Source organism: Nicotiana attenuata, chromosome 2 (assembly GCF_001879085.1).
Source record: "Nicotiana attenuata strain UT chromosome 2, NIATTr2, whole genome shotgun sequence".
Lineage (NCBI taxonomy): Eukaryota > Viridiplantae > Streptophyta > Magnoliopsida > Solanales > Solanaceae > Nicotiana > Nicotiana attenuata.
This window is the reverse complement of record NC_031990.1, coordinates 41608960-41623550: the sequence shown is the minus strand read 5'-3', so window position 1 is coordinate 41623550 and position 14591 is coordinate 41608960. Positions and strand designations below refer to the sequence as shown.

At 41.3% G+C, this 14591-nt stretch overlaps 1 protein-coding gene across 1 annotated transcript in view; it reads right to left on the bottom strand.

Annotated features, from left to right (window-relative positions):
- LOC109218738 (RNA-directed DNA polymerase homolog) overlaps window positions 255-14591 on the bottom strand; it is a 53731-nt gene continuing 39394 nt past the window's right edge. Inside the window, exon 2 of the mRNA XM_019383125.1 lies at window positions 255-479. Within this exon, the coding sequence (XP_019238670.1) occupies window positions 255-479 (225 nt within the window). The remainder of the gene's footprint in view (window positions 480-14591) is intronic.

The following is a 14591-nucleotide window of genomic DNA, read 5'->3' as shown; positions in this document are numbered from 1 at the left end:
CTCCCAGCCTTTGGTGCGTTGAGCTCTTCTGGCATTATTTTGATGGCGTTGGCGCGTGCTTCCACGAATTGCGATAGTATGGTGAGCGAGTTCTCGAGATCGGATGTCGAACAATGATGTTGCATCATGGTTTCTTCCGGGGGAATTTCTTCAAATCTCCTCATCGGGACGGGCCCGAGTTCTCCATTTTGGGGCTCGTCGTTCCTGAACAGGCGTGCGGAGTGGTGATGTACCTATGAGGACTTGGGGTTCTGTCATCCCCAGGGAATTTCGTTGTTTCTGACTTCCGCGAAATGAGTCTCGGGACTGTATCTCCGGGAGACGGTTGCTGTAGGAGTCTCCGCGAGCTTGAGTTGATCTTTTAGATAATGTCCTCTAGCATCCTTACCGTTATAGGATAGGTCGTTGGTTCGTCGTTGCCCGATACCTTGGATACTGGCTCGGAGCGAGTAGATATTTTGGATAGCTAAACATTGTTCCTGCAACATTTCAAAAATAACACGAAGATCAACTTCCTTTCTACCGGGGGCTGGGATTTTTCGGGTTTCCTGTCAGTTAGCGTGTTGTGTTCCGCCGTCGAAGTGCAAGACTTCGTTACCCGTTGTGCAGCGTATGAATCCATATCCACTCGGACTGATCTGGATGCGTTACCGGGGTCCTGCGGTGTTGTGCCAGCCGTTAGGATGGCCACATTATTTTCCTTGCGATTTATGGGGTTATCGTCCTCGATTTCCCTTATCGAGCTGACCATTAACCTGAAATCGAAAGGTCTCGGGCAAGAAAAAGTGTGAGAGATATCGTACGTTTAAGTGACGAAACTAGCAAGAAAATAATCACTATTATTTTTAGCCCCACGGTGGGCGCCAAACTGTTTACCGTTAAAATGGTAACAATAATTAAATTTGTAAATGGGATTCTTAAAATACGTGATCTATTCTCGAGCTAGTTTGAAAGGGTGATTATTGCTAAACATGGAGTAAAACAGTAAAGATTGAGCAAGCCAAAGCGATAATCGAACCAGTCAGGGATGTTCCCAGGTTTAGGAAAAGCCAATAGATACCTCGGGGCCAGGCCTCGAGGCTACCTCGGGCCTATCGAAGGTAACCTTATCGAGGGTAATCAGGAAGGTGATAACAGATAAGTATGTGCATACAAGGCTTTATACCGTCAATATTGAGCTAAATGACGAAGAACAAACGAAGAACAATAAAATGCTAGGGCGACCTCGGGGTCGAAGAACACTGATAATTTAGAAGAAAGAGAGAGAGAGATATTATTGCTTATTGGAGAAGTGGAGCAACATCTGTCCTTTACAAGGTGGGGTGAGTCCCCCTTATATAGGCGTGAGGACTCAATAAAATATGCATATATTATTTACAAGAGTAGAAATATGGGACGACCTATCGCACGTCATCTCAGTAGGTTACAGATAGCCGGCCCTGTCAGGTGTAGCCATGCGCTCCGAAGTCATCTTCTCTTACCCTGACCTCGAGCCCTGCTTCCTTTGATTCGGACCTCGATGAGCCCGGAGGTCGAGAACTCGATCATAGCCTTCCATCCTCGGGGTCTCGAGGGAGGCTTCCCAAATTGTCTTGATAGCGAAAATCAAGTCTTCTGATTTTTACCGCGTACAGAAAGCTATAATTAAACATTGGAATTGGGTTGTTTAGCATTTATTGATGTTATTAAGTCGATTATGTATAGATTCGATTGGGTTGGAGCCGAATTTGGAAGGAAAAGCGATGATTGAGGCTCGAGTTGGCCGTGGAAGTTCGAGGTGAGTGTTTGGTCTAACCTTAGCTTAAGGGATTAGGAGTCGAGTTCTATTTGCTACGTGATTATTGTTGATTACGACATATAGGCATGGTGACGAGTATCTATGCGTTGATGTCTAGCATGACCGTGAGTCTTATAATGTGATTTTCATGATTTCGTTGAATAATCTATGCTTTAGAAGTGATTTCTATTTGTTGTGAAAAGATAAGGAAGCAATTGTGACTTTTGAACATCGAGGAGCAATGGCTCAAGTTATATTACGAATTTGTGAAGGTAAGTGAGTTGATTGAACCCTTTGGAGCATTGGCTCAAGTGCTAAAGCGAGTTGTGAAGTAAAAGTGAAAAGAGAAAGAGTTATTAAATTTTTCCCTTGCCGGGATATTAATGCTTATTTGGTTATCTCCCTTGCCGGGATGTTGATATTGTTGATGTTGTTCCCTTGCCGGGATTTAATTGTTTAATTGTTGCTCCCTTGCCGGGATTCCTATTATATTCTTGTTTATTCCCTCGCCCCATGGTTGTGATTGTTGTTGGGTGAGGAAGAGTGATAAAGCACGAAGGGTGATGCCGTGCATTGTTGTTTTGGGAGGAAAGAGTATAAAGCACGAAGGGTGATGTCGTGTATGATTGTGAGGAAAGAGTGTAAAGCACGAAGGGTGATGTCGTGCCGCACGATGTACTATTCCATGCCGATTCTATTGATTACTTGGTTGTGAAAGAGAGTAAAAGCACGAAGGGTGATGCCGTGCACATTTCTATTATATATTTGCTTTGGTGAGGACAAGAGTAAAAGCACGAAGGGTGATGCCGTGCATTTATTGATTCCTGATTCCTTATTGGTATCCGAGTTATGTTGTTTCTTTCCTTACTTGATGCCTTTCTATTCATAACTATTATCTCCCCCACAGCTTGTTTCCCTTTCTCACATTGACTGGTTATTTTTGTATTTTCTTTTCCGCAGTATATATTGAAACTGCACAGGTTTATTTGGTAGTTTGGTCCTAGCCTCGTCACTACTTCGCCGAGGTTAGGCTGGACACTTACCAGCACATGGGGTTGGTTGTGTTGATACTACACTCTGCACTGTGTGCAGATTCCGGAGCAGCTTTCGGACAGTAGTTGGAGAGATTCCTTCAGTCCACCCGGAGACCCAAGGTAGACCTGCAGGCGTCCGCAAGCCCTGGCGTCTCCCTCTATCTCTATTTCCTGTTTCCTTCTTTTTTATTCAGAAACAGTGTATTGTTCTTCTTCAGATCGTGTATGTAGTAATCTTAGATAGTCTGTGACACTGTGACACCAGATTTTGGGTATTTGAGGTTTTAGAAGTTGTAATAGACGCTGATTCCAGATATTTTATTGTTACCTTCCGCTTAATTATTTAAAGTTTCGCTGATTTCATGTTATCGCTTATATTTGTTAAAAGGAAGAAATTTGTTAACGAAGTAAGTATTTAAGTTTTGGCTTTCCTAGCTCCCAATAGTAGGCGCCATCACGACTCCCGAGGGAGGGAAATTAGGGTCATGACACAGGCATATGCCCAAGTCCCATATTTTACCATGGACCTCCTGCGATCGTCGGAACACAAATCCGGGTCCATTTACAAAAAATGTTGACCAAAGTCAACTAAAAACCAAATTTTAACTCTAAAAATTACTATTTTTTTCATATTTTCACATAAAAGCTTTCCGGTTTCAAGTTCGGACTGTGCACGCAAGTCGATTCACATAACATGAAGCTACTCGTGACCTCAAACTACCGAATCGGATGAAATTGCTCAAAACGACTAGTCGTGTAACGACCCGACCGGTCGTTTTGAGTCCTAGCGTGCCGTTCAGCGATTTGAGGACATGAGCAGCTTCATTTCAGGCATTATGACTTGCAGGCACGGTCGGAATTGAGTATCGGGAAATCCGTAGTTGATTTGGGAAGAGAATTCCTATTTCAGGAGCCTAAAGTTGAAAGAATGAACTAGGATGGGAATTTTGGGCAAACGACCTCGGAATCGGGATCCGAAGGTTCGAGCAGGTTCGTATGATGATTGCGGGCTTGGGCGTATGCCCGGTTCAGGTTTTGGATAACCCGGGAGGGTTTTGGCGCCTATTGTGGAAGTTAGCATTTTAGAAGGAATTTCATAAGTTTGGCTTGAAGTGCATTTCAGTGTTATCAATGTCCGTTTGGGATTCCGAGTCTGTGAATAGCTCCGTATGGTGATTCTGGAGTTGGGAGTGCGATCGGAAGTGAATTCGGAGGTCCGTAGGTCATCTTGGAGCCATTTGGCTAAAGATAGAAATTTGAAGGTTTTTGAGAAGTTTGACCGGAAGTGGACTATTTGATATCGGGGTCGGAATCCGATTCTGAAAGTTGGAGTAGGTCCGTAATGTCGAATATGACTTGTGTGCAATATTTGAGGTCAATCGGACGTGATTTAATAGGTTTAAGCATCGAAAGTAGAAGTTGGAAGTTCTAATGTTCATAAAGCTTGGATTGGGGGTTGATTCATGATTTTAGCATTGTTTGATGTGATTTGAGGCCTCGAGCAAGTCCGTAATGTGTTTTAGGACTGGTTGGTGTGACTGGTCGGGGTCCCGGGGCCTCGGGTGTGTTTCGGGTTGTATCGCGCTCTTATTTGATGTTTCAATATCGTTTCTTTGGACATAAAAGGGTACCATATTAAGAAAATGAGCTCCAAATTAAGTTTTTATTGTACCATTAGATCCGTATCGAAATTACTGGTCCACAGCAAAAAGAATCGTTGAATTTGGACATCGTATGAGGGAGTTATTCTCATTTCTGTGTCGAGAAAAGTGCTGGTTGCTGTCATAACCGCAGATGCGGAAATTTTCCGCAGATGCGGAAACTGCTGGAGGCAGAGAGATTTCTTTAAAAATCGAAGTTTGACTCATTTTCACTTCATTTTTTCCATGGGAGCCGATTTTGGAGCAACTTTGGAGTGCCATTTTCATCACCAAGCATGAGGTAAGTGATTTCTACTAGTTTTGAGTATATACAAGGTTTATACATGGATTTAGACTTGGAAAATTGTAGAAAACTTGTGGGTTTGAGGGAAGACCTAGAAAATTAGTATTCTTGGGATTTGACCACGATTTTGGGTATGGAATTTAGAGAAAATCATATATTTGAGTTCGTGAGGCTATGGGCAATCTTTATCTTCGAAAAATTACGGATTCCGAGCACGTGGGCCCGAGGGCATTTTTGTCAACCTCTCGATCGGGTTAGGATTTGTTATAAATTGGATTATAATGAGTACCTTAGTATACATTAATGGATTTGTATTATCGTTTGCTAGCGTTGGAGCCTTGTGCATCGATTCGAGTCTTCGGAAAGGCGTGGAATGCCGGTTATGGATCTTTGGAGCGAGGTGAGTCTCCTTTCTAACCTTGTAAGAGGGAATTGTCCCCATAGGTTAATATAATTGATTAAGTGCTCCTACTTGCGGGGGCTACGTACGCACGAGGTGACGAAAGTCCGTGCGTAGCTACTATTATGCTATTTTCCGGGTTGCTAGGACCCAAAAGCATGAATGCTTGGATTATTTGTAAACCCTATGGTAGTTTGAATTGCTTAAATCACATGGAATTTGTAAATGAATTTCTAAAGGGATTAAACTTTACTTCTTAAAATTTGTTAAAAGAGAATTTGATACATTTTGATAAACATTCTCTGATAAGTTCTTACTTGATTGGTTGAGCATGTATCTGTCTGTGTACCTGCGTCGCATGTACGATTCGCGAGCAGGGTATGTGTTTACTTTATGTTGACCGCATCGCAGATTATTTCGCGAGCGGGGTAATAGATGCATCTATAGGCGCGCCGTCGACCCTCGGCAAGTGCACAGTTTATTTCTGTTGGATCGGGCCGTCGCCTCGGCATGATTTGCGCATGATATTTATATATATTGATGCATGAGAAATTTTAAATGATGATATTGCCTTTCATGGCTTGATGTAAATTGATAAAATAAAGAAAAGTAGACCTTTAAAATCCTTTATTATTTGTTGAAGGTGTTTTGCCTGTCTTTCGGCTTTGTAAGATAGAACTGCCATATAAAATCCCTGATTTCTTTGTACATTTAGTATATTATCATTGGACCATTAGTAAGTGTCAAAGTTGAGCATCTCGTCTCTACTTCTTCGAGATTAGACGGGATACTTACTGAGTACACGTTGATTACGTACTCATACTACACTTCTGTGCATTTTTATTGCACAGGTATAAGTAACTCTAGTGACCTATTGCGCATAGCAGCGCGGATGATTCTGGGACTAGGCGAGCTGCATTGTTCGAGGCGACACGCAGCTAGTGTCGTTCCTTTCAGCATTTTTATGTTTATTCCCTGTCCACTGCATTTCGGACAGATGTTGTATTTCATTTTCCTTATCAATAGATGCTCATGCACTTGTGACACCGGGTTCTGGAATGGTTTTTCGAAACATCTATATTAATTGATTATTATTTAATTTGAATCGAAATAGTGAACCTTTTTTTTATTTACGAAAAGTGGAAGGAAAATCCTGGATTTCAAAAAGTATTAAAATGAGAATTTAATTAAGTATTTGGTTGGCTTGCCTGACAGCGGTGTCCGGCGCCACCACGACCCTTAGTGGATTTTGGATCGTGACAACATGGTGTCAGAGCACTAGATTCCTAGGGTCTCACGAGTCATGAGCAAGTCTAGTAGAGTCTCGCGGATCGGTACAGAGACGTCTGTACTTATCCTCGGGAGGCTGCAGGACTGTTAGGAGTACTTCCCTTCTTGATTCCTTATCGTGCGACTTGACTTCATGTGAGGCTTATGCCTTTGTTTCTTTCTTACTCAATCTCATGCGACACGAAGCGCTTGATGTAAATCGATAATTGAAGAACCGTAATGGTACTACAGATGTGATACAGTATGTTTCTCCCGGTATAGCTGATCAGATTACTGTCGTCGCCTTATGGAAGAATATTTTATTGTTTCAGCCCAGTAGCAGTATTTTCGAGCGCTTTGAGGCTAGGCACAAGTTGCCGCGATGCTTATGAATGACTATTCTGCAGTAGTAATATGATGGTAGGGTGTTGCCCACGTGTCAGGGCAGTGAATGATTTCAAGGGAGGTTTACTCAGTGCATATCAACAGATTCGATATTTTATTCCTGGCAGGGGGAAAGGCAATCGAACTAAGGAGGGTCATATGTGGACTGGTGGAAGTAATGAGACTTGGTAATTGCAAGCATGGTGGAATTTTTCTTCTATATTGGGTGTTGTCGTCCTAATTGGACGTATTAAGTTTTTCGGTGTTATGATCTCCTACAATTCGCCTTTGAGGCAAGGTATTGTGAAATAGTATCGGAGATATAACTATCAGATATTGCAGGATGCGGTGGTTCAGGATTGTATCAGTATTTCTAATGTTGACAGTTCGAGAAAGATGGCCTCTGGAGAAGTTTGCAGTTAGTAGCGATTTGTGGATTCAAGTTCTATGAAGATAAATTTTATTAAGGCAACAATTGAGCAGCAGAAGATGAGAAACATGTGGGAAGTGTCAGGCGGAGTTTTGAACTTCTAAAGGGCCAGGTATAAGAAGCGTAGGTCGAGCAGTTGATTAAAGGAGCGAGTTTGCCCAAAGTGGGAGAGTGGCGGAGCTGTATAGGGCTTGGTGGTAGGAAGACTATGCGCCTTAAGGAAAATTTGGAGCGATTTAAGAATATTGGTGCTTGGCTATAGGGGGTCTACGGATCTAATAGCAGTAGGGGTTCTGGGGCGGCAGGAGATTTAATATAACGGAACGGAGCCCCTTAGATGAAGAAGGATGCAGCATGACTTTGAATTGGAAGGATGTTGTGGCACATTTAATGATGTCCATGAGGGGTAAATGGACCTGTGCAGCTGGGGAGTGAGCTCAGACTTAGGAAGGGTCATTGATGTCGAAGTGATCGTACCTCGTGCAACGGCATTGGAAGATGCCGGGGAGAGCTCTTATAGGTGGGTTACCCAAGTGAGTAGGTTAGCGGTCGCGTGGTTGGCGAGGCTTCTGCGAAGAATTCTATTGGGTATATAGCGAAGAGATCGATCGTGCGAATATGGTGGATGATTTAGAGTATAAGAAGGGGGTTTTACACAAAGATCTCGAGAATTTTGGTGGTTGATTGCGCAAGGTTATGTCAATAAGAGATAAAAAGGACGGGTGAGTTCCAGATTGGTGAAATTATGGCTTCGAGCTAAGTGGGGGAGTCCCACCGCTTATGATGTGGTTGCAGAGTCAACTACTTGCGAGGTTTCTGGTTATTAGCATAATGATGGGCTATTTCAGCTACGGGGAAAGACCATAAATGGTAATCTGAGCAAATGGATTATTAAAGGTAGGCTATCATTGGCCTTATTGGCCCCTGTTCAGCCTTTGGGAAAGATTCAGGATTTTGCTTTGTATAGATGCGGGTTCCAAGGGAAATGAGTCGGCGGGTTCTTCGCCAAGGGGGTATTCATGTGATGGAAGACTCATAGGGTTGATGATATTCGGGGCCAAGTCAGAGCGGGTGGCTCTCAACAACGGTCATGGTAAATTCACAAGATGAGGTGTGATGCCTAATGATTTCGAGCGTATAATTACAGGTAAAGAATCAAGCTTGTTTGCAGCCTATGAGAAGAGGCGCAGGATGTTCTGTGATGTTTTGGCTTGCAGTGTGGCATTTGGGAGGTACGGAATAATTCGTGGGATTTGAGACGGCATAGTCTCGTGATTCAAGGTCACTCAGAATAAGTGCAGATGGAGTATGCTATGTATTGAATGGAGTTGGAATTATTTCTAAGACAATCAAGGATAAATTGGAAGAAGATAGATTGATTAGCCGTAATTTAGTTGGCATATTGGCGGTAGAGATCAGCTCTTTCAGCGTGATTAAGTTATGCAAGTGATCTGTGGCACTGCGTATGAGGCTTGTCAGCCGTTGTAATTGTTATTATCCAGAAACATTCTTATGTTATGGCTTGTTATGTGGAAGCGAATTCCGGAAGGGGCCATGGTGCCTTAGACCACTACTTAGATGTTGCACATTCTACGGTTATGGGTAGTCACCGGCGCGCTGTTATGGTTTTCCTAAAGTGAGTTCAACGAAAAAGCTTTGACGTGATGAAGTATTAATCTATTAGTAATTCTGGAATTTCGATGAAGAATCGTGTCCTACTGTTTATGGATATGTAAGTTGTAGCGCTTAGTATGGAATTTGAGATGAGAATCAAAGCTGCAATTCGGTGTGGACAAAGATGTCAGAAGCTCGGATGGGTAGGAAAGGAGTTTCGGTGTTTAAAGTAAGTTGGCATGGTCTTCAGTGTCACCTGAGTTTGGTGCTTTGTAAAGAGGGCTTGTATCATGGTTAATGATTCTTGATCGCCTTTCAGCGTTAGTGCGGTCAGTGGTTTGGAGGTAAGACCCAGTTAATTGCTATGGTAGATTGTGGGAGTGTGTCCCACCGGAAGATTGCATAAATGTGGCACGTAGCCACTAGATTGATTAAGGATCTAGACCAAGTATGAAGAATTGTGATGATATCGTTAAATTTAGAATGGATGCCTGGAGGGCACTCGGATTCTGAGTTGCGAACTGTACTCCGGTTATGATGGTTGTCCTTGTGTGTTATGGGAAGAGGGAAATTAGTATGGACCTTTGAAAGGTTATTAGCTTAGTTTGATATGATCAGGGTCGACTTGAGGTCGGCGGATGGATTTAAATGTGAATTTGGGCTCTATGTCAGGCCAGTTGTGTTCATTTTAGTGATGCGCTCCTTATGTAGGAGTAGTCAAGGCAGATATTTCATGAAGTGATGCGTTGCGCCGTGCGAATTGTGAGACGGCTTGAGAAATTGCTTATGTGTTGAGGATCTGTGTAGAAATGATGTATTATGAGCAAGACGGCTCTTGAGATTCAGATTGTATATCGCACCTCAGTTGTGCCTGAGTTTTGTAGCTTTTGATGCTATATGTTCCCTCGGGGATGTTATTGTGCCCTTAGCACGCTTATGACCGGTAGAGCAAATTTAGCTCGATGTGCAATCTCCTTATGCGAGATCTATGTTATTTGGATCGGGTCGCGCGCCGCAACAGTGTGATGTTAAGTATGGTCTTCTATATGCTATTTTTGTATGTCTTGCTTCCTATTTTCTAAGGAAAGTCTGTATTAGTGCGAGAGTTAGGTAATTTCTTCCAGAGTTCGTTTTCCTTATGCATCGCGTTCGAATTGGCGGCATATTGGCACATGGTAACATCATATGAGAATTTAATAATGTCTGGGGTGGCTTATTGCCTGAGCAGTTGTATCAGATGAGACGAGATCCCTTGATCTAGGATTCTGTGGAGTCCAGCTGTATGAGGTATATTATGGAGATAAGACCATTATCGGGTTCAGAGTGAGGTGAAGGCTTTTGTCAGGAGTATAGACCTAATAGATCGATGATTCGGCAGTTGATTATGAATTTTCGCACATCTCTTCCGTTGTGGCGGTATTGTAAAGGCTGGGGTAAGACCTGTGTATGTCATGGGGTGCAATTGAAGCATCAGATTAGTGGGATTTGGACTAAGTTGGTCAGATAAAGGTTATTGTGGTCTGGTGAGTAAAGTGATGCTAGGTATGAATTCAGCAAGGTTATGCAGCTGCGTTGGGTACAGCGTGTGGTGATTAATATGGTGATCCTATGTTGGAAACAGGCTTGGCAGAGAATTTCGGGTGTTGGAATTGGGCTTTAAGGCGTATCCGCTTGAATAAAAGGATATCTTCGGAATGGATCGAGCTAATGTGCTCAACTGAGCCGTGGTAGCACGGAAAGGTGCATGAGAAGTTAAACAGCGATTTCGGACAATTCCAGTGCAGTTCTCAGCACGTTCGAGGACGAACGTATGTTTAAGTGGGAGAGAATGTAACGACCCGACCGGGTGTTTTGAGGCCTAGCGCGTCGTTCAGCGGTTTGAGGCCATGAGCAGCTTCATTTCAGGCATTATGACTTGCACGCGCGGTCGAAATTGAGTTTCGGGAAATCCGGAGTTGATTTGGGAAAAGAATTCCTATTTCAGGAGCCTAAAGTTGAAAGAATGAACTAGGATGGGAATTTTGAGCAAACGACCTCGGCATCGGGATCCGAAGGTTCCAGCAGGTTCGTATGATGATTGCGGACTTGGGCGTATGCCCGGTTCGGGTTTTGGATAACCCTGGAGGGTTTTGGCGCCTATTGTGGAAGTTAGCATTTTATAAGGAATTTCATAAGTTTGGCTTGAAGTGCATTTCAGTGTTATCAATGTCCGTTTGGGATTCCGAGTCTGTGAATAGCTCCGTATGGTGATTCTGGAGTTGGGAGCGCGATCGGAAGTGAATTCGGAGGTCCGTAGGTCATCTTGGAGCCATTTGGCTAAAGACAGAAATTTGAAGGTTTTTGAGAAGTTTGACCGGAAGTGGACTTTTTGATATCGGGGAGGGAATCCGATTCCAAAAGATGGAGTAGGTCCATAATGTCGAATATGACTAGTGTGCGAAATTTGAGGTCAATCGGACGTGATTTGATAGGTTTAAGCATCGAAAGTAGAAGTTGGAAGTTCTAAAGTTCATAAAGCTTGGATTGGGGTTGATTCATGATTTTAGCGTTGTTTGATTTTATTTGAGGCCTCGAGCAAGTCCGTAATGTGTTTTGGGACTGGTTGGTGTGATTGGTCGAGGTCCCGGGGGCCTCGGGTGTGTTTCGAGTTGTATCGTGCTCTTATTTGATGTTTCAACATCGTTTCTTTGGACATAAAAGGGTACCATATTAAGCAAATGAGCTCCAAATTAAGTTTTTATTATACTATTAGATCCGTATCGAAATTACGGATCCACAGCAAAAAGAATCGTCGAATTTGGACATCGTATGAGGGAGTTATGCTCATTTTCGTGTCGAGAAAAGTGCTGGTTGATGTCATAACCGCAGATGCGGAAAAATTTCCGCAGATGCGGAAACTGCTGGAGGCAGAGAGATTTATTTAAAAATCGAAGTTTGGCTCATTTTCACTTCATTTCTTCCATGGGAGCCGATTTTGGAGCAACATTGGAGTGCCATTTTCATCACCAAGCATGAGGTAAGTGATTTCTACTAGTTTTGAGTATATACAAGGTTTATATATGGATTTAGACTTGGAAAATTGTAGAAAACTTGTGGGTTTGAGGGAAAGCCTAGAAAATTAGTATTCTTGGGATTTGACCACGATTTTGGGTATGGAATTTAGAGAAAATCATATATTTGAGTTCGTGAGGCTATGGGCAATCTTTATCTTCGAAAAATTTCGGATTCCGGGCACATGGGCCCGAGGGCATTTTTGTCAACCTTTCGATCGGGGTTAGAAATTGTTATAAATTGGATTATAATGAGTACCTTAGTATATATTAATGGATTTGTATTATTATTTGCTAGCGTTGGAGCCTTATGCATCGATTCGAGTCTTCGGAAAGGCGTGGAATGCTGGTTATGGATCTTTGAAGCAAGGTGAGTCTCCTTTCTAACCTTGTAAGAGGGAATTGTCCCCATAGGTGAATAATTGATTAAGTCCTCCTACTTGCGGGGGCTACGTACGCACGAGGTGACGAGAGTCCGTGCGTAGCTACTATTATGCTATTTTCTGGGTAGCTAGAACCCAAAAGCATGAATACTTGGATTATTTGTAAACCCTATGGTAGTTTGAATTATTTAAATCACATGGAATTTGTAAATGAATTTCGAAAGGGATTAAACTCTACTTCTTAAAATTTGTTAAAAGAGAATTTGATATATTTTGATAAATATTCTCTGATAAGTTCTTACTTGATTGGTTGAGCATGTATCTCTCTGTGTACCTGCGTCGCATGTACGATTCGCGAGCAGGGTATGTGTTTATTTTATGTTGACCGCATCGCAGATTATTTCGTGAGCGGGGTAATAGATACATCTATAGGCGCGCCGTCGACCCTCGGCAAGGGCACAATTTATTTGTGTTGGATCGGGTCGTCGCCTCGGCATGATTTGCGCATGATATTTATATATATTGATGCATGAGAAATTTTAAATGACGATATTGACTTTCATGGCTTGATGTAAATTGATAAGATAAAGAAAAGTAAATCGTTAAAATCCTTTATTATTTGTTGAAGGTGTTTTGCCTGTCTTCCGGCTTTGTAAGATAGAACTGCCATATAAAATCCCTGATTTCTTTGTACATTTAGTATATTATCATTGGACCATTAGTAAGTGTCAAAGTTGACCATCTCGTCTCTACTTCTTCTAGATTAGACGGGATACTTACTGAGTACACGTTGATTACGTACTCATACTACACTTTTGTGCATTTTTGTTGCACAGGTATAAGTAACTCTAGTGGCCTACTAGGTGTAGCAGCGCGGATGATTCTGGGACTAGGTGAGCTGCATTGTTCGAGGCGACCCGTAGCTAGTGTAGTTCCTTTCAGCATTTTTATATTTATTCCCTGTCCACTGTATTTCGGACAGATGTTGTATTTCATTTTCCTTATCAATAGATGCTCATGCACTTGTGACACCGGGTTCTGGAATGGTTTTTCGAAAGATCTGTTTTAATTGATTATTATTTAATTTGAATCGAAATAGTGAACCTTTTTTTATTTATGAAAAGTGGAAGGAAAATCCTAGATTTCAAAAAGTATTAAAACGAGAATTTAATTAAGTATTTGGTTGGCTTGCCTGACAGCGGTGTCCGGCGCCACCACGATCCTTAGTGGATTTTGGGTCGTGGCAAATCGGGTTATTACAACATCTCATTTAGTTATCAATATATTTATTTCTGCTAGCTAAGAAATAGCTCTTTCCTTAATGTACTTTGCATAACTTTCTATTCTATTTAGCAATGAAAATATTTTCCTTATTAAGGAATCTTCACTAGTACTATAGCCATTGGGCTTGACGACAAAGTATTCTTAAGGAAGGATCAAATCATCTTTTATAATATATTAGTATTAGTACCCCTGCGGATGCGCAGTCACTAGTCATGTCAAATATTTATGTTATTTGGATTGTATGTAAATCATCTTAAAATTTACACTTTCTCAGTAAATATAGATAACCATTAGATATTAACTACATGAAAAAAGAATTAACCATTTCTTCTATTTTTCTTTTTTGATACCATTCTTGCTGGTGTCATTGGATCCTAAAAATAGTCAGGAAGCAAAATAATAACTCATATTTATGGCAAAACAATCAAATGTTGAGACAATGAATGACTCTTAGATAAGATTTAACTCTTTTACTACTACTTGTACTCTTATTTGGTGTGTTGATATCTCATAAAAATATTTCTTTCTTAAAATTTCAGTTTCTAAAATATTATTTTTCAATAATAATTATTTTTGTAATAATGTAATTGAAAATATTATTCTTAATTCAAAACTCATTTTAGTTGGCTATCTAAAAATATAAAAAATTCTTTAGCTAGTGAAGTTTTTTCACTCCATTTTGATATTTGACATTAACCATGTTAAATATCTGAGTTATTTGAATTATATGTAAATAACCTTAACATTTAAACCTTCTAAATAATTATAGATAATCGTCAGATATTAACTAAGAAACACTACATGAAAAAAGACTAACATTTTCTCAATTCTCGTAGTGATAATTTTACTTTTGCACTGTTCTCATAGGTGTCAATAGAACCTAAAAATAGCCACAAAGTAAAATAATAACTCATATTTATGGCAAAGCACAAAGGTTGACACGATATAAACGATTATTTGATTACAACGTGACTCTTATACTACGACTTGTGTCACGACCTAAATTCCACTAAGGGTCGTGA